The sequence below is a fragment of the Populus nigra genome, chromosome 19, assembly GCF_951802175.1.
Source record: "Populus nigra chromosome 19, ddPopNigr1.1, whole genome shotgun sequence".
NCBI lineage: Eukaryota > Viridiplantae > Streptophyta > Magnoliopsida > Malpighiales > Salicaceae > Populus > Populus nigra.
In genome coordinates, this window is record NC_084870.1 from 10,684,888 (window position 1) to 10,708,618 (window position 23,731).

Here is a 23,731-nt window from a genome sequence, read left to right on the forward strand (position 1 = left end):
TAGATTTTGTGCATTAAGCTAAAAGAAAATTGAAAAGTAAAAAAAAATATTATTTTAATATATTTTCAAGTAAAATTAGAATAACACTTTCGTCCTGGATTTATAAAACTCACAAATTTAATGAATTGATTTTCATTATTAAATTTACATATATATATTAATATAACCTCTATTAGTTATATTAATATGTGATAAAAACGATAATAATCTATTTTTTATATATATTATCTCTTTCTTATTTAATTCAAATTATTAAATTCAAAATCAATAACCAGATTTGAAATCTAACTCACGAGACCCGGAATCATAATCTGAGATCTAACAACTGATTGAATTTGATCTGTATTAGCTATATGTTAGCTTCAAACACAAGAAAATTAAATAAAAAAGGAAGATCTCGAGACAAGGAACAAACAATATTGATTCGACCAGATAGCTTGAAATCATATCCAAAGAACAGTGTCAATTCTAGATCGACGAGCCCGAGCCCGAGCCCGAGCCCGAGCCTCGGCCTTCACCTTGCACGATTTCTTTTCTTTCTTTTTATAAAAGAAAGATCTGAACCCAAAGCATCAAGTAGGAAGAAAATGAATAGTATGGGAATTAATTTGACTACAAACATTGAATTAAGTTTCCATAGCTATACACTAGACAAGATTACCTAGTTTGCTTGTACATGGCACAAGTCATGTGTTCATGCCAGGCACACAGCATGCGGTTTTGAGCAAGAAAACTGACATGGATCATCATCAAATGGTCTCTTGCCCACCTCTGTGACAAGACGTCAAATTCCTCTGAGGCACATATTTCAAATGGCAAGATTTTCTTTCCAAATAATGGTGTCGCAGATAGGCAAATAATGCTTGTCAAGCCGACAACATTGTACAACACAGAAGTCCTCAACATCGTTAGGTCCTACGTGGACAAATCACAGCCAAATTAAAACTGTATTTTTCTAGCCATCCGAGCAACCTATATATTGGGGTTTTTTTTAAAAAAAAAAAACTACAGCACAATAATTGTGAAAATTTGGTGGAATATCACTGTTAAAAAAATGATGAAATAATATATTTTGATATTATCTCAGCGACAAAGTAGATATTACTTTTAAGAACCGTAATGTTTAGTAAATAGGAAGCATAATATGACAAAATTATAATTAATATTGTGGTTAATAACTATAATATTTAAGTAAAAATTTGAAACCCAATATTATTAAAATGTTAATTTTATGAACCACAACATCTTTAAAATTTGTTATTTTTTTTAAAAAAATTTATCATGTATTACTTCACAATTTATTTTGTTTTTCCTGTGTTAATTACATAATTTATCAATATATATGTGTATGAATGTATGATATAGTGTTAGAGAATAATATAAATAATATATTGAAACCTCATTTAATAGTTTAAGTTATTGAGCTGAGATGATTTTTTGATATGGTATCGGAGTCTTGATGACTAAGCGATTACGAGTTCGAATTTTATTATTTATATTTATTTGATAAAAATTAAATACAAGGTAGTGTTTGCATGTGTAAGTTTCAAGTCTAAAAAACTTTTATTTAAGGAGATATATTAGAAAATAATATAAATTATATATTAAAATCTTAAATAATAATTTAAAATTTTAAATTAAATTAGTATTAAGTTTTAAGATTGAATTCTTACTTTATACTCATACGCACACTTAGGCTCTCTTTCTTTTTATAATTTCCTGGCTCGATCTCCCAAGCCACCCAACTTGGAATCGGCTGTAAACTAAAAATTGTCCGTGTTAATTACTTCATACACTCGTTCCAAAATCGAGGGCCAAGTACAGTATCTTTAACCAGTTTTTGGGTGTTAATATGAAGTATTTTTCTTCAATCTCTCTCTGTTGTTGTTGTTGTTGTTGTTATTACTACCTTAAACTAGGATTTGATAGATCTTGTCTCTTGTACTGAATTCAAGCGTTTCAAGAATAAAGTTCCTTTACACGGGGCTCCACAACTAGCGAGCAGAATCCAATGAAGAAGACCCATTCGAAGCGATAAGGATCAGGTATTTTGTGCATGATCACTGCCAAACTGAGTTAGCGTTCCTGCAACTTGAATCTCCGCATCAAGTGAAGATATTTCTTGCTCAAGTGATCATATCTTCTAGCAAGCGAGGAATTGCCACAGTACTTCTTGCAAATTCCCAGTGCTCGCAAGACAAGGTATCCTTCTACAATTCTACTACAAAGCATTGTATCTTGTCTAATTCCAACTTTATCCTTAATCTATTAGGTTATTCATGAGATTTTTCGGACCCAGAAATATATATTACAATTGTTTATAGATATATTTAAAAAAATTACAGAACTCCAGGAATCGATATAAACTTTGAGTGGTAGCTTTGTCTTTATAATTAATTTTAATTTTCAATAGTTTGTAACTAGTAATATATGTTCGGGCCAGCTTATGCACACCTCGGCTAATCCTTCAAAATCCTGAAGTTAACGACCATGTAAGTCTCCAGTTTCCGGTGACTCTAAAATTTATAGCACTCGAACTAGTAATCTTTGAGGAGCAAATAAAAAACCTAACCAATTAAGCTACATCACTTCAATTTTTTTTTTCATAACATGTAATCATTGTACATATATTTTTTCTATTAAACCTCCGTGTTCTTAGTTATATAATTTACATCTAGGATATTAGTTCATGAATATAAATATAAAAAAATTATATATCCTAATGTTTAAGATCTGTATATTATCATCTATATCCTTTTTAAATAAAAAGATATTCAAAATAGATAGCAATATATAAAAAACATATATATTTCGCTATTCAAATCATTTACATCCATGTTTTTTTTTTTAAATATATAAATCATATTACAACACACTAGAAACGTGTTTAAAATAAGTATATTACATGTTAACAGGTGATTTATTGTTTTTGCTGAATTTAAAAAAAAAAAAAACAAATGTGAAAAGAGGACTAGATTAAGTGGGGTCACTTCTATAATATATATATTTTTTAAATGTTTTTTTATTTATAAATATATTAAAATAATATTTTTATTTTATTTTTTAAAATTTATTTTTTAATAATAAAAATTTGGTTAAAACTCAACATTAATAAGTTCGTGGCTAAGCAAGAAAACAAAAAAGCCCAAACTCAAAATAGATCAAAAACCGAACACAAATAAATCCCTTCTACAAACCCTCAAAAAAGTGCTTCAACCGAACAAGAATTTGAGCTTCATTTCAGTGATGTTGTTATCTATGAATCTATGATTACAGAGAGAAGCAGAGAAGAAGGTGAATAAAACTGCAAGCTTGCTTACACGTACTACCATGCCTATGTTTTTATTTGTTCATAAACGAGTTTGCAAGTAACTTAGATAAATTAATAAATTTTTTTTCTGGACTTCTGTAACTAAGTTTTCCGTGTTGGGTTGTTGTTTAAGTTCGTTATAAGTGGAAATCCTTTTCTTTTTATTATTTCCTTTAGTGGGATTGATTTATTTTGTAAAGTAAGATCCTTGCAGTGATCTTGTTTTTTTATTTGCTTTTTTGAAAAAAGAAATAACAGAGAATCAACGACCTCACATGTTGTGACTTTGGCTTGGCAGTACCAGTCTATGAAGCAGTGCCAGTCTGCTTGGATGTCTCATTGGACGCAAACTAGTTGCAGGAAAGAAAATGAAGCTCCAAAGCGATTAGGTGATGATTCTGGGGAAGTCAGTCATGGTAGAAAACATCATCAGTCACTTAGTGGGCCGGAGATGGAGACATGTAGTTCTAAACTTGTCGGGGGGCTTGGAGAATTAATTGAGGGGAAAGGGATCGACTTCATGAAAGATAACCGTACTATGAGTTCAAAAAAACTGAGGAATGAGGTGTTTGAGGGCCAGTCTTCTTTTCCGGTGTTCAAACCTTCTCAAGATAGGGATAGTGTTTTATCTCTGAAGAATGGTGTTTCTCTTGGTAGAACTGTTGATTATTTATCCTTAATGCCCGGACAGGCTCCTCCTGAGGTAGAAATTCAGAGAAGAAAACCCCAGTTTCAGACAGAAGATATCAACTTGGCTCCAGAGAAGCAGGTGAAGTCTAATAGTTTGCTAGAAAGGAGTAGCAGAGTCGTTTCGACACCTATTCAGGATGATTTTGTAAGGTCGACTGCAGTTACTGTGCCGTGTGAGTTTGAAGGCAGAAGGGCTCCAATTCAGTCCGTTTTCTATGGGCTTGATCACATTAATGAACCAGGCTGTGCGTCTTTGGTTCATAAGAAGAAAATGAATAAAAATGATGGTCTTCTCTTTTGTGATCCCTCAACAAGCAATAATCAGCTAAGAGATTTTTTCGGTAAGTCATTTCGGACGGTGCCAAATCATTCTGATTTTGAATTGTTTTCTAGCCAGATCAGTCCCAGAGATAATATCAAATTAGAAAAATTGTATCATGGATCTTATGCACTACCAAGTCTTCCCTCTGTTCATGATGTGGGGACTATGAGAATGCGTGCTACAATAGACTCCATAGAAGAATTTTCTAGAGGTCCTCCGAAGTTTACCCAGACCACTCACCGCTTTTTCATCACAAAAAAGACTGACGTAAACTTACCTGATGGTGCCCAGATGTTTAGAGAGTCAGCAACATCCACTGAATTTAAGGGGAAAATGGTGACTGAACTCCTTGCTTTGTCTCCGGATTTTGGCTTCCATGTCAAGCAAGGAGAGCAGATGCATCCTCTGGGAAGCTCCACAGAGAGTGAAGGAAAAGAAAACACTGGGAATGTCAAGGCTTCTGCAGTTGTTAAAGAGAATGATTCATCAGCTGATGGAATAGAAAACACTGAGAATGTCAAGACTTCTGCAGTCGATGAAGAGAATGATTCATCAGCTGAAACTGATGCCATGGATATTCACGCTTTCTGTGAGAATCATATATCTGGTATGTATGGTCTGTATCTCATATGAGGACTTGGTTAAATCTTAGAATGCAGTGTTGATGATAGCTTTCTATGCTCTGGAGCACATCCCTCCGATGAAGTTGATAGATATAATCACCTAAATTTGATTAGTGTTAATGAGTTTTGTATTTTTTTAGCGTAGTCCTACTATGCAAATTAGTGAGTTTATTTCTTTATGTTGCAGGTGTGGCATCGTTGCAATCACATAAGGTAACTTTTACTGTGTTTCTATCTCTAAGTTTGTGCCCCTCAAGTGCTTTTCTAGTGTTGACTACGTTCTCAAAAACTTGTGAAGGTAAAAACATTATCCTGTGCACATTGTTTAGAGACAATAAATCTGATCTGCTAATTTATATTGGTTTAGGTCAGCAATTTTATACAGCTGTATTGGTTGCCACTTGCTACTCAAGGAATTTGGTGGATTTTTACCTTGGTCTTTGAAATCATTCTACCGCTAATAAGTTACATTCTACAAGTGTTTGCATTGTCTAGTTAGATTTTTGCTTTGGTTTAGGCCAAGGAATTTATCGAAGGGATCGTAACTTTACAAAAAGTTCCAGAGTCCAAGGCTTACAAGGCCATCGTCTCATCTGTTCACTAGTATTTATTAACTTTGTAGGACATCAGCGAGGGCCAAAAGTCAACAGCTTCTCAAGCTGGAGTGCCTCCAGTCAGACAAGAAACCAAGGGCAGACAGATGAACACCGAATTACCTGATATTAAGCAACAACTTCCTGTACTTCCAGGCATGGCAAGGTCACCAGATGACATGGAGACAAGCACCTCAAGAACCCAGAGTTTGGATGTGGAATGCTTCCTTCCCCATCTTGAGCATTCTACAAATTCAAAATCCAGTGATTGCCATAACGCTCCATCGAGATTGGACCCATACAGCAGATGGGTTAAACGTCTCAAACCAAGTGCTTCAGATTCTTTTGGTTATGGTACTAAAAGTTCAAAAGTTGAAGAAGCATCATCCCGTCGGAAATTTAATAAGTTGATCAGCAAAATGCCAAGACATAGGAAAAGTATTTCAGAACCAAAGAAAAGCAAGTCTTGTGGTAAAGAGCAGGCGGTGACAGATCAGACTGCAGAGTCACCTAGGAACGCTAAATCCTATTCCACTTACTCGGCAAGGAAAAGTCAAGAAATAACACTCTCTCATGCTTGGGTTCAGAGGTGGTGTCATAAGCCATCTGCATCTCCAAAAAAGAAGCCCAAGGCTGTGGTAGTTTCTGAGCCAGAATGTTCAGTGGCAACACTAGACTACCAGAAGAAGCAGTTTGCTAGCATTGCTGCTATGGCTCTGATGGGGAAGGCCATGAATGGTTTTCGTCCATGTGAATTCAGAAAACGGGGGTCTTCTGTCATCTGGAATACCAGGGGGTTCAGAGATGAGCTTTCCTGAGAAAATGCTAGGATTGAAGAGCAAGATAGGCAGCCACAGGATGTGCCGGTTATCCTAGCAGTTGACATTAGTGCAACAAGTTAAAATCTTTATGCATCAATCCTCCATCAGATCAGTAGACTGGAGATGGAGTCTGTAGAGCCTGAATGTTGCTTTGTTATGTATCCTGCCTGAATTTGTTTACATTTCCTGCTTTCCACCTATGATCAGATAAGGCATTGTGGATGGATCTTATGTGAGATTTGGAAGAGGCCTTGTTTCTTCAATGTAGCCATTTAGGTTGAGAAAGGGGTAACCAGCCTCTGCTGCTTCACATTGCAAATCTTAAAGAACTTGGCCACATTCAAGCATGTCACCTATTGATCCTCCGTATGCACTGCAAGCAAACTGTAGTAATGCTGTAATACCTGGAATCAGAAACTAAAAATAAAAGATTTAAAGAATGGAAGGGATTGTGCTTCGTCAAATGTAGATGCCTAATAATCGTATATCCATGTACAGTTTGAATGCAGAAATATATCAGCAGACCTCACATCAGCTTTGGTTTTCATGTGTGCACAAGTTTGATCTTTGACTTTTGATATTTTAATATAGTTTTTGTGGTTAGACATTTATGATATCATTAGGTTGAAAATGGAAGAACAATGCATTACTAGGTATGAAAGAACAACGAACTGGGTGAGCATTCTTCCTTATTCTCTCGAACAGTAATTCCCATTCCTCTCTGAGCTCTGGTATACAACTGCATTTTTTAGAGTTCATCTTCTGAGAGGCAGGCAAGTTTTGGTGCACACCATTTTAGGTTTGTTCTTTATTATGCTGCTTACTGTAAACAGGTTGTGGCTTACATCTGCCATGATTTCTCAAACCCTATTCGTCAAGAGAATGAAAATGTATTTGGTGTAATGAAGCTTGTGAAACAATTTAGATGCCCTGGGATCACTGCACAATCCCTAAGTCTTACCATTTTGTTCCAGGTGTTTTAAATGTAAGCTTGTTTCATTTTTGGTGGCTGCAGAGCACGTTGTTCAGGAAGGTGGATTATACTGAATTGGGGGTGCAGCAAAAAGCCTGTGCCATAATGGATTTGTTGTCCTCTTCATCATATTTATCTCTTGATTATGCCACGAGCCGGGGGCTAAACATAAAATGCAAGCCTTCCTTTTAGTTCAGTGAACCTTTCCCTTGAGATGTAGCTCTCTTCCAAGTTTTGTTAGAGCAGTTCTGATCCAAAAAACTTGTGCACAATTAATACTACTTTGAATGGAGTTGCTTCCTTTGGTTCCCTCTCACATGGAATGAGAATTCAGGAGGGAAAAATCAGTTATACTCTGAATAAAAAAAAAAATCGAAATTCATTGCTTTATACAAGTCTATAATACTTGGCATGAACATGGGAGAGGTTTTTGTTCATGTTTTACGTGCAAACAAAAATTAAAGCTAGGGAATTATGTAGCTGTTTTCCTCACTGCCAGTTATGATGTAGCTTTTATAGTAAGCACCATATCTTGCCTGGACTTGAAGCTTGGAATCGATATAATATCCAATGGCCAAAAGCCGACAGTGTCAGCATCAGGGAACTCAATGATCACAAATGACAGTTCCATTCTTAACTTGGCACCCTGTCTGTTCTAGAGCATATTCAAAGAAACCACCTCCATGAATATTCGAATCTATACATGGTGGGGCAAATTGAATGATGACGTCTCTCAATGTCAGCAAACCTGCTGGCTGCTGTGCATCATTTACTAGAAAGCAAAAACAGCCTTTGGTCTCCGCCAAGTCCTTCATGGCTTGCTTGAGAGTGTTGCTCTTTTTGGTAGTAACTGGCGAGTCCATTTTCGGAAGGAAGTTGTTTCTTAATTGAAGAGCTCCGGCTGCGAATAGTGCCCCCAGGTCCCTTTCAAAGGTGCCATCAGAGTTTTCCTTTGCAGTTTCTGTGTGAATGAACTCCCCAGCAGTTAGCCTCCTGCGAGTATTTAAAACACGTCACTTTTTGGGGGTCATGAACAGTAAAGGTTGAAGAAATGGTCCTCCAAACCTACTTTCTGTCACCAAGTATTTCGTTATTCTCTAACAAAAGATAAACATCACTGTTCCTTATGCAACCGATAACCTTCTTATTTTCACGATTCACAACAGCAACTACGCCAATTCGGCTTTCTCGCAAAATATGAAGAGCTTCTGCCAAGCTACGATCTCCGTATACAAGATCAACACGCTCTTCGTTTTCAAAACTGTGCAAGGAAAAAGAAGGGTGAACAAGCTGCTTAATGGCTTACAGCTCCAAACAAAAAATGAGCTGAAACATTAATTATCGAGTATTGTTTTTGGTCAGGTGTACCGAAACTCAGATAAAGCCTTGTCTGCAATGCTATCAAACCATTCTAGCCCACTTGATTGAAGCAACAACTGTATCACTGCATTCTAACAAAAGCATCACAAATTATTTACCAGCATAACAAAAGATCTGAAATGTTCACAATTACTTATCCTCCTTGTTTTCAATCGATCAAAACCAGGTTAGCTTTCAACAACTATAGAACAGCAATGGTAAAATCTCCAAAGATTTGAATCAGATTATGGCACACACAACATTAAGAAAGAACAAGTTGCAGCCAGGTAAGTACCTGTGTTACAAAACCAATACCCTGAAAGTTGGACCTCTCTATGACAGGCACAACTTGCAGCCGGTGGTGGTTGGAGAGAAGCAGCAGAACGTGAAATAGTGTGTCATCCAAGTGTACAGGGAAAAATGGATCCCAAAGGTATGACTTGGCTAACTCCCCAACCTGATAAGACAGCACAAAACATAACCATTTTCTATCCATTTAAACTTAACATAAGCCAAGTACATTGACCATTTGAATGCATAAAAAACTACTGTAAACACCTTGTTAAAGCCTTCATTGTATCATAAGAAAAGGATACCTTAGTTTGTCCAATTTGAGGATTATCTTCAAGCATGGTGAACATGCTACTTTTTCCATTCTCATCACCGTCAGTCCCTCTGGTTTGCATATAAGCCTTTTCACATTCCTTTAAATTTCAAAGACCAATTAATATGGACATTAAGTGAAAAAACTGCAAAATTTGCATTTGTTCAGACGGTGAAGGTCTCAAGTTATACCTCAAGAGCCCAAAGAACCATGCCAGCTAAATCTATGTACCCCACATACTGATCCGAAAACCTTCCAATAGTGGTATCAGGATCTACAACATCAGCTATAGGAGCACCAGACACATTCTTCTCATACAACAAATGTATCGCATCTTTTACTCTATCCTCAATTTTCAACTCCACAACTAAAAAAGAGCACACACAACACAGATCATCAGACATTCAATTTAAAACTATTATCAAAACTAACCATATTGAGAGGGAGCAGAAGATTTCGAGCACCAGGAGAACTTTTTATGCCAGGGATAGAACTAATGGGGATGTGATCAAGAAACATTTGAAGGGCACTGCCAGAATCAATTTGGTGCTGTTTTTGATCAGCCATGAAGTTGGAAACTAGATTCTCCTTTTTATCCACCAAGCTAAAACCTTCTGGCTGCTTCATTACATCCTCCAATTTCTTAAAGTCCATCATCTTTGATTCTTGCATTGTTAGATTGATTTCACCGTTCTCTTTTCCCTCTGTCAATGCTTCTGTTTCTGTTTCTATATCTTTATGTTCCATGCATATTTAACACGTTGCATTGAAAAGAAGCTCCCAGGTGTCACTTAAGGAAATTCTTGCAACCCCTGAATTGCCACATAGCAACTCAAGGACTCGGTATTTAAGGGGTTCTTGACCACACTGTTCGAGGGCAAAACACGACAACAACATTGTTTGGTGTGGCATAATGTTAGATTGATTTACCCTAAGGGTTGTAAATCTCTTTCTACAGTGAATATAAACATGAAGAAGGTGCATCAATTATCATTTTTTTTTAATATAGCAACGTAGTCTGAGTGTAAAATGATCTATTTAAGATGAGTTAGAGACTTAATTTCCTTATGTAAAAGTTTAAGCTTTAATTTAGATGTAGATGATGTAAAAAAAACAATAAGAAGATGGCAGCAGCCTCTTTTAATTTGATGTGAAGCACAGAAAAGATCCAACATTGCAATTCATTGCTACACTATCTTCCATGAGATCTAATGTCTAAGCTATTCAAATATAGATGGTAAATGTAAGTTTTATTGCAAGCATTTCAAAGGCTCATTTCATTATATCTGACAAAATACAATTTTTTTATACTCTTATAAATACTAGCACGAAGTTGACCCAAAGCAGCTAACTAGTTAGCTCTTTGATTTCTTTAGGAACTTATATCAGATCGTAACTTGGGCTCTATTTTTACAAGCAAGGAGGTATCTTGCAATTTACGTAGGATAAAGTAGGTGCAGCTTGCTTGCTTCTTCTTTCGTGTCCAGAATGCTGCATCGGATTCTTCAACAGGCACTCAAAAGTGCTTCAAAATGTTCGTCTCAACACCACCTTGAAATCAAGTCCTTGATAAATAGTTGAGATCCATCATCTATTTAGATAACTGTGCCATCCTCTATTGTTGCCTTCTCCGATATGATGGTGATTCCAGACCGAATGTAGAATCCTTCTTCTTCCCTATCTGCTTCTTGCACACCCTGCAAAACCAAAGCATTGAGATATATGCTTGCAGAAGTTTTCATGAGAGTCCTATTGAGGACTACATATAGGGGCATGGTTCGCAGAGAGGTTACTTACGTCTTTATTCATGATGATAACATCTTTCCCTATCTTCACATTTTTGTCAATTATACAATTCCTTCAGAGAAAAACCATAAACTTTTTGTCAGAAATCACCATTTCTATACCCTTGTAGTCTTATTAAAGAAGGAAAAAAAAAGGAGGGGGAGCGGATGGCATCCATATATTTCGTTTTAAGTTCATTTTCCTTTCCAATACTGGGTCCAGTACCTGATTTTTGTGTTCCTTCCTACACCAATTGGGACTTCACCCTCTGCCAGAAGAGAGGCAATTTCAACTTCAGTTTGGTAGCAGTCTGCCCCAAGCATCACGGTATCCTGAATACGAACAAAAGAGAGTAATTATTACTCGCTCACGTATCCAGAAAAGAAAATATAAAGAATGGAGAAAACGCCGATGGGTCACCTTTAACTCAACACCATAATCTAAACGTGAGCGTTCGCCGACCACAGAATGTTGGACAGTGCATTCTCTCAAGAAACATCCATGGGAGATTATTGCATTGACAATCTGAAAAATCCGACTAAAACATCATACGGGATGTAATTCATTAAATCCACAAAATAGATCCCAAAGTATACCAGCATACCCGGCATTTGTCAAATTTGGTCGGTGGTGAGAATCGAGGAGATGTGTAGAAGGGTGTCTTTGGGTCATAAAACTCAAACTTCGGAGGCTGCAGAAAATATATAGTCCATGAAAAACATGATTCTTGTCTCGGTGAAAAGAAATTCAAACATACATACTTGAAATGATATGGAATGCTAATTACAAATTGCTAAAGCATGGAAATCCTGATGGCTATATTGCATCAGAAGTCAGAACTCTCTGTGAGGCAGTCATGCTTCACAAACCTTCTCATCTTATATGATTACAATAGCATGTTTCACAAAAGATTAAGAGAGAAGGTGCCCAAATTCATTGAAAGATAGAAAAAGTAGCAGGAAAAAAAATATTCTTCAGGTGACATTAGCTGCTACATTTCTATACCCTTTCGATTTACATGATCAGTATGAGATGCCATAATCGGAAAACTAACCTCTTCAGCGAGGGCCAAGTTAGCTTCATAGAATGACTTTATGGTTCCTATATCCTCCCAGTAGTCTTTGAAAATATATGCCTGCAAAGCAAGGTTATATCAGCACTATAATATATTCTAGAGGACACATACTTGGTCTAGACAGTAAAACGAGCCGAATATGAAGAAGCAAATAGCTCAAATTTTTAGTTCTTCCTCGTAAGCTCGGTTATTCTTCCGATACACTATGGTAGAAAAAATAAGCAAGGTGGATGGAAGGCTTTGCACCAGGCTGAAAAATTATCCTTCTACCAGAACAGAGAGAACATTTTAATATTTCTCTTACTTGGACATTGTGCTCCATTACAGCTGCAGGAATGATCTCGGATCCAAAGTCATTTGCTGTGGGATACCTCCACCTCAGAAGTTTCAATAAAATATCTGTTTTAAACACATAGACCCCCATTGATGCAATATAGGGAGACTTCATGGCGTCTTGCGGAGACAACCCTAGACGAGTAGTATCTACTCGCTGCATCAAACAACCAAAATATATTAGCAAGAAAAACTAATTCCTCTAGTAACTTTACTGTGCACACAGAATCAGATTATTATTTTTTGTAATTGTAAACTTACAAAATTACCCTTAAAAAAACATTCAACTAGGCATTGAGGGTAAGATTATCTTTTTACCATGACTGTCAAATTTGTCATTTCCCAATTTTTTAACAGAAAAATCATTACTCACCTTGAAATAAAATAATGTAAAGATTTTAGCTTAGAAGTGTTTTTATCCTTTCATTTCTATTGAAATAGTGTAACTATTGGAGACAAAAACAATTAATTCTCTCAAAAGAAGTTTTTTTTTTTTTGTCATACATTGGTTTGTTATAGATTTGAAGATTGTTTAAAGACATTATTGTAATTATCGTATAGTAAATATTATTAAAAAAAAACCTTCAGTGTTCATGCGATGTCTATGCGATGTCTACGGGGATGTTTGGTCACCAAAAATCACCATCTAAAGTGGTGTTTGGAAGATCTCGACAAATCTAGTTTGTAACTAAAATTCAAGTCATTCAAAATGATCTGGATCCTTTTATCACTAGAGCATTAAGTAACTACGTAAGGAAACCAGATGATCAGAATTTCAGATCCTATATAGAAATTAGGATGTTGTAGCAGTCTTAAGGCAAATGCTAGAGATTTAGATTTTTCTGATCCTACATTTGAAAGAAGATGAAGCCGGGTGTCATTTTGCTTTGTTCTTCATTATCTTGTGTTACTTATTTTTGAAAAGTATAAGAAGGGCATGCATGTGGATGTAGATTCAAAGGATGCTATTACAAAAGTAGGTCTAAAAATATGAATTTTGAAATTCTCACCATTTCTCTCAATTCAGAGCCTTTAGGCTTTTCAGCGAATTGGAAAACTTGGCCCCTGCCGTCTATCTTCACCAGTCCATAATCTGATGCCCGGCTACAAAGTAATCAAGACGAAATGTTATAGGAAAAAAGTTTTCCTTAGAACAAAGAAACCACGAAAAAATATCACTTGAAGCACAGCTAAAGACTCAACAGACCTCTCGCCCACAGCAGCACATGAAATTGTAAAATCAGCATTGCTATCAATATGATGCTGTTGATTCAGAGCAAACAGGTAAGCCAGAGTTTAAAAAAAAGTTAAATATATTCAAAGTCCATGTCATTAGAGGAATAATGGCGTACTTGCACGAAGTCCATGTAATCCATTCGGTAAAGGTGATCTCCAGATAAGACAAGTATATTCTCAATGTTCCTGTTCTTGGCGTCCTACAAGAGCCAACATAATTCATAAGACTCCAATTCAAGTGGCTGAAGAGTAATGTGGAGCACAGTTAAGTTATGCAAAGATGAAAATGGCCTAATAAGTTTTCATATTCACCTCAAAAACCCATGTAAATTGCCTCACAGCATCTGCTGTTCCTTGGAACCACTTCATTCCTGCTTCCCCCGGTGTTTGAGTTGCTGCTAAAACCTGTTTATCAAATGTGTTTATTATCCATCACTACGTTACGAAGGAAGCATGTTAAAATTAAGATTTGATGCAATTTCCTCAATTAGATTCCATGGTATTATAAGAACTCCAGATTGGATAATGTCTGATCAATGTTGTCATTGAGGTTTTCTTATCACACATCTGCCAACATAGGATGATTAGCAATTTCTTGATCAGGTCATTGACATGAAGATTTACCAAAAGTAACTTCTAGTTTTGTACCATGGTAAATTAGGAAATGTGAAATATGATTATATATCACTGGAAAAAAACTAATTTCAAGGTTTGATTGCTTTCTCTCAACACATAAATCCTGCGTAATAGAAAAAGGATAGCAAATGGCATCCTGGATTCTGTTTGCAGGAAATTTCCGATTCCAAAAACTGAAGTCAGAGAAATAAATACACCAAGAATGGAATCATACCTCCACAAATCCATCCCCAAAGATAATACCATTTCCGAAATACGTGCGCGCAAGGTGCCGGTTCAGGGAAGCCGAATTGAATTGGGTCAACACAAAAATCTTGTTTATCCCACTATTGATGCAGTTGCTCATTGGGATGTCTATAAGCCTGTAGCACCCTCCAAGAGGTACCTGCAGAATACCATGAACTGCATGTTTAAATCTCAAACTCTATAATAGTAACTCAATCTTCTATAAATCAAGCATATTTTCTTACAGCTGGTGTTGCTGCCCTTCTGGTAAGGGGAAACAGCTGAGTCCCAGCACCTCCTCCTAATATGATTGATGCTACATTTTTTGGGTCTGCTTTTCTTCTCTCAAATCGTGGTGGTTGTAAGGTCTGCCATAAATTAGAAACAGTTCAAGGATGAGTACACATCAAACTATGATCAAAGTCACGCGTGTTTAAAAATCAAAATCATTCTTATTCAGAAATTGAGATGGCCATATTGATATTATAGGAAATTTTAGATATGGAGGATATCAAAGAATGATCAAGACATACAAAAACTGATTATATTGTCGAATCAACTTACCACAGTTTCTCTGCCATTACTTGATGTCAAAACAGAAAAGGCAACACCAGGCTTGAACTTATTGACACTCTTGTCAACTTTAAGGCTTTTTGCCAACTGATTGACCCAAACACTGTTATTGAAACTCCCTCTGATCCTTTCACCCCAAAACTCTTTATCTCCATTGTTGAAGCCACCTTTGCTAGCTTTCGCCACATGAGTGTTGGCTTTCAAGGTCGCACAACAAAAATCCATTGCAGCACTTTCACAGGTAGCCCACTTGATGATAATCTTGATGGATCACAATAAAATTGTTGCACCCGCAAAAATACTGGATACAAATCCCAATTAAAGCTGAGTTTTAAACTAAGTAACCAAGTAAAGTACAGATCACATAAAGATATAGTACTAACTAACTATATAATCGTAAAAATGGAGTGACAGTTGTGCCACATGCTCTTACTAACTTAGGGAATCAAGAAGGTACCAAATCTAACCAACCAAAGAGTCAAGTTTAACAAAATAAAACTAACTTTAAGTACAACCTAGATAACAGAAGCTACTAAGAATCAAGAATCTAAAGTTCCAAAAAGCAAAAGAATCAAACTTGTCTGGAAATATATAAAAGATCATTGTAGAAAACACACCGAAATGTGCTTCAAGATTTGAACTTCAGGGAAATAATCAAGTGGGTTTTTAGAAGGTTGGAAATGGGAGTGAAATACGTGAAATGATCAACCAAAAAAATACGTGAAATGATGCTGACAGTGGTGGTTAATATGGCTTTATTGGCTTGTGATTGCTCACGAGAAATCAGGCACTTTTGCTGTTTTATTATTTTATACCTTAAATTGTTGAATGTAATCTCTCTAACTCTCTCTTGGTCTATGGCCACCACCCTCTCTGCCTCTGCCTCCTTGTTTTCAAGAATTCAAGTACACTTCTTTCTTTAGTCCAGGTATCCAGGCTCCCCCTCTAGTTATATATAGAAGCCCTATATACCGAACACCTGTCCATATCAAAAAAATGATATTTATCACCGCATTCATGACTAGTACTAGAATACAATGTCGGTAGACTACATTGTCGGTTTCTTGGCAAGTTGTAAGTGCATCATACTTCTATGAATTTCGTGTCAGGTTTTAAATAACAACTTAGGAGAACATCTTGATTTATCACTATATTTTTTTTTTTGTTTTTTATTCTAAGCTTGTATTTAAAAGAAGTAGAGGCAATGTCATTACCGATGATAAAAGGGTGGGCCTAGGTTCATACTCAATATCTAAAGATAGGAAGAATATCATGTTCAAATGATATTGACTGGCTTGCTTCCGGGTGTAATTTACTATTTTTTAGTTTAGTATATAAATACTGAGTGAACATGTATTTTATGAGTTGTTAGATTTGATATCTTTAATTTCAGTCCCTTCTTAAGTTTAAGTATACATGAGTATGATAAGCTATTAAACTTAATATTTTTAGGTTTAGTCATTCGTTAAGTCCAAATATATATAGGTCTTGCGAGCTGTTATACCTAATGTTTTTGGATTTAGTCATGCGTTAAGTTTAAACAAACATGAATCTAGTGAACTGTCAAACTCATTACCCTTGAACCTGGCATTGTGTCAAATCCAAGTGGGTATGTGCCTATCATTATAGGTTTCATATTGATTCACGAGGTTTCATTTTTTTATTCTTATAACTTTTAACATAAAATGTTGATGTCAAAAATATTCATCTCTCTACATCCTTAAGTGTATTAAAGTTTTTTAAGAGTTTATCATATTTCCATCAACATTAATATTGTATAATAGATACTTATCCTTCATTAATATTTTACAAGAGATACTTGTTTCTTATTAATATTATGTGATATATATATATATAAAGAGATATTTATCTCACGTTATTGTTATAAGAGGAAATGACTCTCCATCCATTCCACACTAGCAAAAATAACAAGGTTCGGTAATTATAAATACCCTATGAATTATTACTCAGGTAAAAGGTTAACAATTTTCATTATCTAAGTATTCGTACTTTAATTCTCGGAGTATTTATCATACAAAAAACAAGAGCAAAAACTCTAATTTTTAAAATTTAAAATTCATTTTCTTATTTATTACCATCACTTATTATAAAAATTATTAATTTTATCATATAAAAGTTTCTAAACCGCATAAAAAAAATGTTTTAATAGTATTGAGTCTTCTACCATCAGCCATATTACAGAGAATATTATTGTGAACATATTGTTATTCACTTTACAAACACTAAAAAACCTCGGAGCATATTAGATTGAGAACATCATCGTATCTCCTGGATTCTCGAGGTGACCCATGAGCCAACTCCTAAATTCACTAGCATTGGTATTAGTGAAGTTAAATAGACATGCATAGTTAATTAATTCAGTCTAAAAACTGTGAAGGAGCCGGCTAGTAGCTTAGCAGTTGAGAGAAGGTTTACTCATTACACCCTTGGCAATTCAAGCTGTTGTAATCTGTCATTTTTCAACTAAGATTAGATATGTCCCGCAACTTGGACATGCTGTCAATTTGTAATTGATGATGAACTGACTAATTTCTCCATAGTTATGAACTTAAGGTGACGTTACCAGTAAATCATCAAATGACAGTGCCCCTCCTTGAAATGGCACTGCTCAGGAATCAGTTGGCGTGTTTCTCTTAAGATCCTGCAAAAAAGAAGAGAAAGGAAAGACAAAAGATCCCTACTGTTCTTCAGGTTGTTGTTTTCTATAATAAATTACAAGATATTTAAAATCTCATTGTTCTACGTATAGAATGGGATGCCATTGGCCGGAGAATTTTATGAATAAAAGAGGTCATATGATTGGTTTGGTGGTGTAGAAAAGCCTGCCCACAGGAAATAGAGATATCAACTTTCACCTAGTTTGTTTCCGATTCACTGAGAAAAAGGGAGTGAACAATATACAAATATTGAACCCTGCCAATTATCAAACACTCTATGCCGTGTTCATATCAAGATTTCCTGCCATCACCACATCTGTTTTTGGAAATGTTGCGGCTTCTGCTTTAAATACGTTTTAAAAATATATTTTATTTGGAGAAATTATCAAATTAATATTTTTTTTATAATTTTTTATTGTTTTAACAGGCTGATATAAAGAAATATTTTTAGAAAACCCAGCATCACGCGACTAAGCACATACAGAGATGCTTTCTTAATCTTTCACAGGACGAATCACGCAGATCCTTTCTTGATCTTTTGAGTTTAATAAATTTTGTTTTGGATGCAAGTGCAAATGTGCAATTCCACTTTCAGAAACAGCTGGGGGGGGCCATTGACAGTTTGTTAAATTCTTCGATGATGTGCTTGGTGCTTCCCTCCAGTTTTGGACACATGTCATGCCTAACCCCGTGGACGGTTCTTATTACATTGAGCAGAGGCCCATGATGCCCTCACTAGGCCCACGTGATCTTTCAGAAAAATGATTGCAGCTTTTGGTGGGACATCTTTCCATTCCACCCCTTAGATTTTTGTTTTTGTCTCTTTTCCCTTTTCTCATTTCCTTTTTAGTAATAATTCAACTGCTCTCCGCCATCCACCCAAAAACCCACGATAATATTTAAAAATAGAATTATTTTTTTTATATTTTCATGTTGTTTTAATAGATTGATATTAAAAATAAATTTTGAAAAATAAAAAATAACTGCCGCTATAAAATCAAATCAAACAATAAGATAATAAATTACAAATATAAAAAATTAAAATAAATTATCTTCTTTTAATGACTTACTTTTAAATAGTGTAATTCAACTTGTTAAGTTATGAATTTGTTCCTAAAAGATCACTAATTTGAGTGCTGCAAATCTCATAACCAGTAGAAATTTACATGATTGTTAACTTTAGGATCTCGGGAGATTCGAGACGCGTGTAAATTGATCCGAACATCTGCGTTTATAAAAGAAATTTACATTCTCCCTATCTCAGAAATCAATCAAAGGGTCTCGACTATTCAGAATTTAAATAGAGGCTTCCCTGTAAAATTGTTATTTTGAAATCAAACTTACACATGAGATGAAGAGAAAATAAGCATACACGCAATGCAATGAAATCCAAAAACTCGACATGGAAGTGAAATGGGATTTGCCAGTTAGCAAATCGGAGCTAATATCTGACGAGAGAAGGCACGAAATGTCAACAGGAAATATCAACAGGGGGTTGCATTATATGGATGCAGCTAAAGTAGAAAGTGAAAGGTGGCGAAAGGGATTGATTGGCAAATTGTGGTTCAGTGACTGCATCGACCATGGCTGAGATTAAAATAATGGAGGATGCATCCAGACAGACACAAGATGCCGATGGGTCATTTGACTTCAGCAGTGGACAGGGGACACGAGTCTAATAGGGCCTGCTGTTTTCTTGGCCGCACACTTGTCTCAATTTTATTTACATTACTATTGTAAGAAATACTAAAACGTGTGGGGGAATTTACCGTGCAAAACGCATTGCTTACAGTGTTTTTTTTTCATTTTTTTTCTTTTTATTACGATCAAATTAGAGGCTAAATTTTTAGGAGTGTACATCGAAAAATAAAGCATCAAAATGAAAAAAAAATTTAGAAATTTAGGATGAAATACTTTTAAAAAACAAAATCCAATAAAATATGTTATTGGAGGTAATTTGATAATTTTACAATAATCACTTTCTTATTTCAGAGTTTAAAAGGGGTAATTATGTCCTTTTGTTTTTATTGTGCATACTAAAATGAGACTTTGGTCTTGGATTAAAAAAAAAAATTAAAGCTTATATTTAGGGGGCAATTGTCTTTTTCATTTTTGATGGAAAATGTAATGACTTACAATCCCTTGAAAATAGATTTTTTATAACTTATGTTAAAGGATATTTTTGTAAGATTGGTTTAAGTGGAATTGTGTAATTTAATATATACAAATATTATTAAAAAAAAAAAATATTGACCCTTGCATTGCACACGGCAGCACATGAACATCCCTGCGCTCTTCAAGTTATTTTTTTTAAGTTTTATTATTTAATATTAAATTATTTTATAGTTAAGCTTTTTAATTTTATTCAATTTGTTTTTTTACCTTTCATGGCATAAATAATTATTTAATTAAATAAAAACATTTTATTCTAAGTAACATGTTTATTAAATGTGATTGAGTACTTTACTTGTGTTACGAGAACAAATATCTTAATTATAGTTGTCTCTTAATAAATATCAATTGAAATGATTAGATGCATGTATAAGTATGATTATGAATTTTTTGTATTCAAAAACACATTTAAAAAACCTATATATTTATTCTTTTACTAAAAAAATTTATTATTCGCATCAAAACACAGAATAAATAACTAATTTAAAATAATGTTGTTCTAGTATAGTTTTTTAGAAGAAAAAAAACAGTAGTCTTGACAAGTTGAATTTTATTTTATCTTGTCAACTTGTCCGGTGATCAAAATTTAACCTCTTGAAATGCATTCGGAATGTAATAATTGTCCGATATAATGACGTGCACTACAGTTATAATAATGGTCAGACAGTCGGGGAGCTGGATTTTTTTAAACGATTAGTGAAATAGCATAATAATGGAAAATCTGACTTAATTAGCGTAAAAGACACTGAGAAAGCTTGTTAAATGTATTTAATTATCCAGGAAATTACCTCCTCCATTAAGAGAAATAAAATAAAAATAAAGATATAGACCTGTTGGTTGATAATAATAATAATAATTGCCAGTATATTTTCCTTAATCACAATGGTAATACACGACAAAATGTACACGCAGAGATAATAAAAGGATGAATCCATCTTCATTTTATTCTCTATACAGGTATATAACTGTTAAAATAATTAAGCTCAAATACGAAAAGGAGGCTAGAATTCTGAATAATATGTATATTATAAGTGCTTAGTCTTAACCTAAATACAAACAAAGTATATATAGGTTAAACTGAAAGTATTATTCTACCCTTAATAAATAAAACTACATAAATATTGTTTAACATCTCCCTTCAAACTCACGATGCGGCAGCTATAAGCATCGAGAGTTTGCCAACCAGAAAATGAAAACGAGAGATAGAATGCGCCTTGGTAAAGAAATCTGTAATCTGCACGGAAGAAGGAACAAAAAGCAAAGCAATAGTGTCATGTTTCAGATGATGACAAGTAAGATGACAATCGATCTCAATGTGCTTAGTTCGCTCATGAAAAACCAAGTTATGAGCAATCTGAATAGAACTCTGGTTGTCACAATACATAAAAGTAGGATGAGAAAAGGAAACTCCCACATAAGCAAGTAACCAACGTAACCAAACAATCTCTTTAGTAGTAGATACCATGACACAATATTCTGCTTCGGTAGATGATTGAGAAACAATATATTGTTTCTTGCTCTTCCAAGAAATAAGAGAATCACCTAAAAAGATACAGAACCCGGTAACAGACTTGCGATCTGTGGGATCACTACCATGATCAGCATCAGAGTATGCACGCAACTCCAATGAAGAAGTGGATGAAAGTAAAAGACTCTGAAAAACTGTACCTCGAATATATCGCAAAATACGAAGAACAGCTGCCCAGTAAACAGTAGTAGGAGAAGCAACAAATTGACTAACAACATGAACAACATATGCAATATCTGCACGAGTAATGGTGAGATATACCAAACTCCCAACAATAATGCAGTATAAAGTAGAGTCTATCAAATGTAAACCATCAGCAGAAAAGTACCTTGCGTTAACCTCAATAGGAGTATCTACAGTCTTGTTATCAGTAAGTCTAGCCCGCTCAAGAATATTTGCAACATATTTCGACTGAGAAAGAAGGTAACCTCTAGGACAAGTAATGGGTAAAATAGTACTTATGAATACTCATATTTTTCTGGTGAAGAGCTCGTATGTCATTCTCTAACTGATACTGTTTTGCAAAATTTGATTGCGTGAATAACCTTTGCAGATGATCTCAAACCTCCTTTGTTGTCTTATACTTCGCCAACTCTGTACCTATAGAATGCTCAACAGAATTGTTGATCCAAGTAATAATCTTTGCATTGTTTGCTTCCCATGCATCTATCGAAGCAGTATCTCCTTCTTTAGTAGTCTTAGGTACCACATAAGTTACACTAACATATCCCCACATCTTCTTACCCTTAAGAAAATTTCTCATTACATAGCTCCAATACGAATAGTTCTTCCCATCCAACTTCACACTCACAGACTGAAGCGAATCATCTCGTTCAGTAGCCATAATCAACAATCACAGAGAACCAGAATGCAAAAGCAGCGGAAAACAAAATACCAAATTGCAGAAACTGAACAGAGATTACAGAACTAAACAAATATCTTCTCAAAATTATACGATTACTCCAAAACACAAAACAAATTTACATAAACTGAACCCAAATACCAAATTACAGAAGCTAAAGGGAAGACGAAATACCAAAATAATTGCAGAAACTGACGAAATACCAAATTTTACAGAAGCAGAAGACAAAATCTCACTCCAAATTTTTTTGTAGAAGTTGGATCCGCGAAGCTGTGTTCGGGATTAAGTCTCGTTCCATAAAACCAGCTCTGATATCATGTTAAAATAATTAAGTTCAAACACGAAAAGAAGGCTAAAATTCTGAATAATATGTATATTATGACTACTTAGTCTTAACCTAAATACAAACAAAGTATATATAGGTTAAACTGAAAGTACTATTCTACCCTTAATAAATAAAACAACATAAATATTATTTAACAATAACATGTTAACTACACGAGATATATGCTTAACGATTCCTTTTTCTCATAGTATTTGTGACCAGGCAAGAGGAAAAGAAAAACCAGCCAGATGAGGTTAAAGTTTAACACCTTAAATTTCCATAATTTCCACAGTTGGAATCGTCAATCAAATGACAGGAACGCCATGGATGTAGTGTGGATTGATGACAGGAAGGAACCCAGTCATGTTTTATTCGAGTCGCAGTCTGCGACTGTTAAAGAAAGGAGGCAGCACTAAAAAAAAAAACAAGAATACACAAGCAAAAGCTAAATGCATAATGCTAAGTGACAAAATTTCACGTGGCCTGCTAGTAAATTATGAGAACAAGTCACCCACTTGGGTTCTCTGGGTGATTTCAAATCTTGATCCACCATCTCAACCACACTAAATTGAAAATTCACCGGGGCCCTGAAGAGAAGAGCCAGAAAATAAAGCATTGCCAATCCTGAAAATTTCAATGTTTAATTGTCATTTTCATGCATGTCCATTTAAAACCATCCTCAAACTGTCCCGGGCCATTAAGGTCAAGTTGGGATGTTCTTTAAACAATTGAGGAAATGAATGCGTGGAAGGAGATCGTAGGTCTCTCAGATTTTCAGTAAAATATCATTTGATTCAAGGAGGGAAAATGGTCGGAATCAATCTGAAGCAGCACGAATCATTTCCTTTCTCCTGAACAGCCTTTGTGAAGAGGGTTGACTTTGGGAAATTAACCTACGCTAGGTGAGAAAAAACCCTTTGGCAAGCCCTTATTTTACTCGACATTTTACTTATCGATAGGTAAATGGAATCAGGTCTGATACATTACTAGTTAATCCAATGAACCAGG

General features: G+C 35.0%; 3 protein-coding genes across 8 annotated transcripts; 1 reads left to right on the forward strand and 2 right to left on the reverse strand.

Moving 5' to 3' along the window:
* Positions 1-1,735: 1,735 nt before the first annotated feature.
* Positions 1,736-6,622, forward strand: LOC133679564 (uncharacterized). 5 transcript variants are annotated; one of them, XM_062102198.1, is made up of 5 exons: positions 1,736-1,857; positions 1,956-2,202; positions 3,560-4,929; positions 5,133-5,158; positions 5,568-6,622. In XM_062102198.1, exons 3-5 carry the CDS (start codon positions 3,618-3,620, stop codon positions 6,354-6,356), a joined length of 2,127 nt encoding a protein of 708 aa, XP_061958182.1. In that variant the 5' UTR covers positions 1,736-1,857; positions 1,956-2,202; positions 3,560-3,617; the 3' UTR covers positions 6,357-6,622. The 5 variants fall into 5 exon arrangements, with proteins under 5 accessions (XP_061958182.1, XP_061958183.1, XP_061958181.1 ...); XM_062102199.1 differs by having other exon boundaries at positions 1,736-2,202; positions 3,609-4,929; XM_062102197.1 differs by lacking the exons at positions 1,736-1,857; positions 1,956-2,202 and adding an exon at positions 3,130-3,322.
* Positions 6,623-7,937: 1,315 nt separating this feature from the next.
* Positions 7,938-9,949, reverse strand: LOC133679953 (SNF1-related protein kinase regulatory subunit gamma-1-like). Its single transcript, XM_062102695.1, has 7 exons — positions 9,760-9,949; positions 9,487-9,662; positions 9,288-9,395; positions 8,987-9,148; positions 8,701-8,783; positions 8,402-8,593; positions 7,938-8,325 (listed from the first exon to the last, which is right to left on the reverse strand). Exons 1-7 carry the CDS (start codon positions 9,947-9,949, stop codon positions 7,938-7,940), a joined length of 1,299 nt encoding a protein of 432 aa, XP_061958679.1.
* Positions 9,950-10,526: 577 nt separating this feature from the next.
* LOC133679532 (glucose-1-phosphate adenylyltransferase large subunit 1-like) lies at positions 10,527-16,131 on the reverse strand. Of its 2 annotated transcripts, none has more exons than XM_062102149.1 (15): positions 15,974-16,131; positions 15,150-15,459; positions 14,831-14,953; positions 14,575-14,745; positions 14,037-14,129; positions 13,841-13,924; positions 13,696-13,751; positions 13,499-13,592; positions 12,460-12,645; positions 12,135-12,215; positions 11,685-11,771; positions 11,501-11,605; positions 11,306-11,412; positions 11,093-11,153; positions 10,527-10,992 (listed from the first exon to the last, which is right to left on the reverse strand). In XM_062102149.1, exons 2-15 carry the CDS (start codon positions 15,381-15,383, stop codon positions 10,891-10,893), a joined length of 1,584 nt encoding a protein of 527 aa, XP_061958133.1. In that variant the 5' UTR covers positions 15,384-15,459; positions 15,974-16,131; the 3' UTR covers positions 10,527-10,890. The 2 variants fall into 2 exon arrangements, with proteins under 2 accessions (XP_061958133.1, XP_061958134.1); XM_062102150.1 differs by lacking the exon at positions 15,974-16,131 and adding an exon at positions 15,776-15,927.
* Between the last annotated feature and the right edge of the window lie 7,600 nt (positions 16,132-23,731).

What these genes read in the sequence shown, in the direction of transcription:
- LOC133679564 (XM_062102199.1), top strand. Translation starts at nt 3,618, where the DNA reads ATGAAGCAGTGCCAGTCTGCTTGGATGTCTCATTGGACGCAAACTAGT. An exon ending in CTGTGAGAATCATATATCTG is followed by an intron (nt 4,930 to 5,132) that starts GTATGTATGGTC and finishes TTTATGTTGCAG; the next exon opens with GTGTGGCATCGTTGCAATCA. An exon ending in CATCGTTGCAATCACATAAG is followed by an intron (nt 5,159 to 5,567) that starts GTAACTTTTACT and finishes TTAACTTTGTAG; the next exon opens with GACATCAGCGAGGGCCAAAA.
- LOC133679953 (XM_062102695.1), bottom strand. Translation starts at nt 9,949, where the DNA reads ATGGACTTTAAGAAATTGGAGGATGTAATGAAGCAGCCAGAAGGTTTT. An exon ending in TGGCATAAAAAGTTCTCCTG is followed by an intron (nt 9,663 to 9,759) that starts GTGCTCGAAATC and finishes GCTCTTTTTTAG; the next exon opens with TTGTGGAGTTGAAAATTGAG. An exon ending in CTCAAATTGGACAAACTAAG is followed by an intron (nt 9,149 to 9,287) that starts GTATCCTTTTCT and finishes CTGTCTTATCAG; the next exon opens with GTTGGGGAGTTAGCCAAGTC.
- LOC133679532 (XM_062102149.1), bottom strand. Translation starts at nt 15,383, where the DNA reads ATGGATTTTTGTTGTGCGACCTTGAAAGCCAACACTCATGTGGCGAAA. An exon ending in ACTTGGCCCTCGCTGAAGAG is followed by an intron (nt 11,772 to 12,134) that starts GTTAGTTTTCCG and finishes TATTTTCTGCAG; the next exon opens with CCTCCGAAGTTTGAGTTTTA. An exon ending in ATTATGGTGTTGAGTTAAAG is followed by an intron (nt 11,413 to 11,500) that starts GTGACCCATCGG and finishes GTTCGTATTCAG; the next exon opens with GATACCGTGATGCTTGGGGC.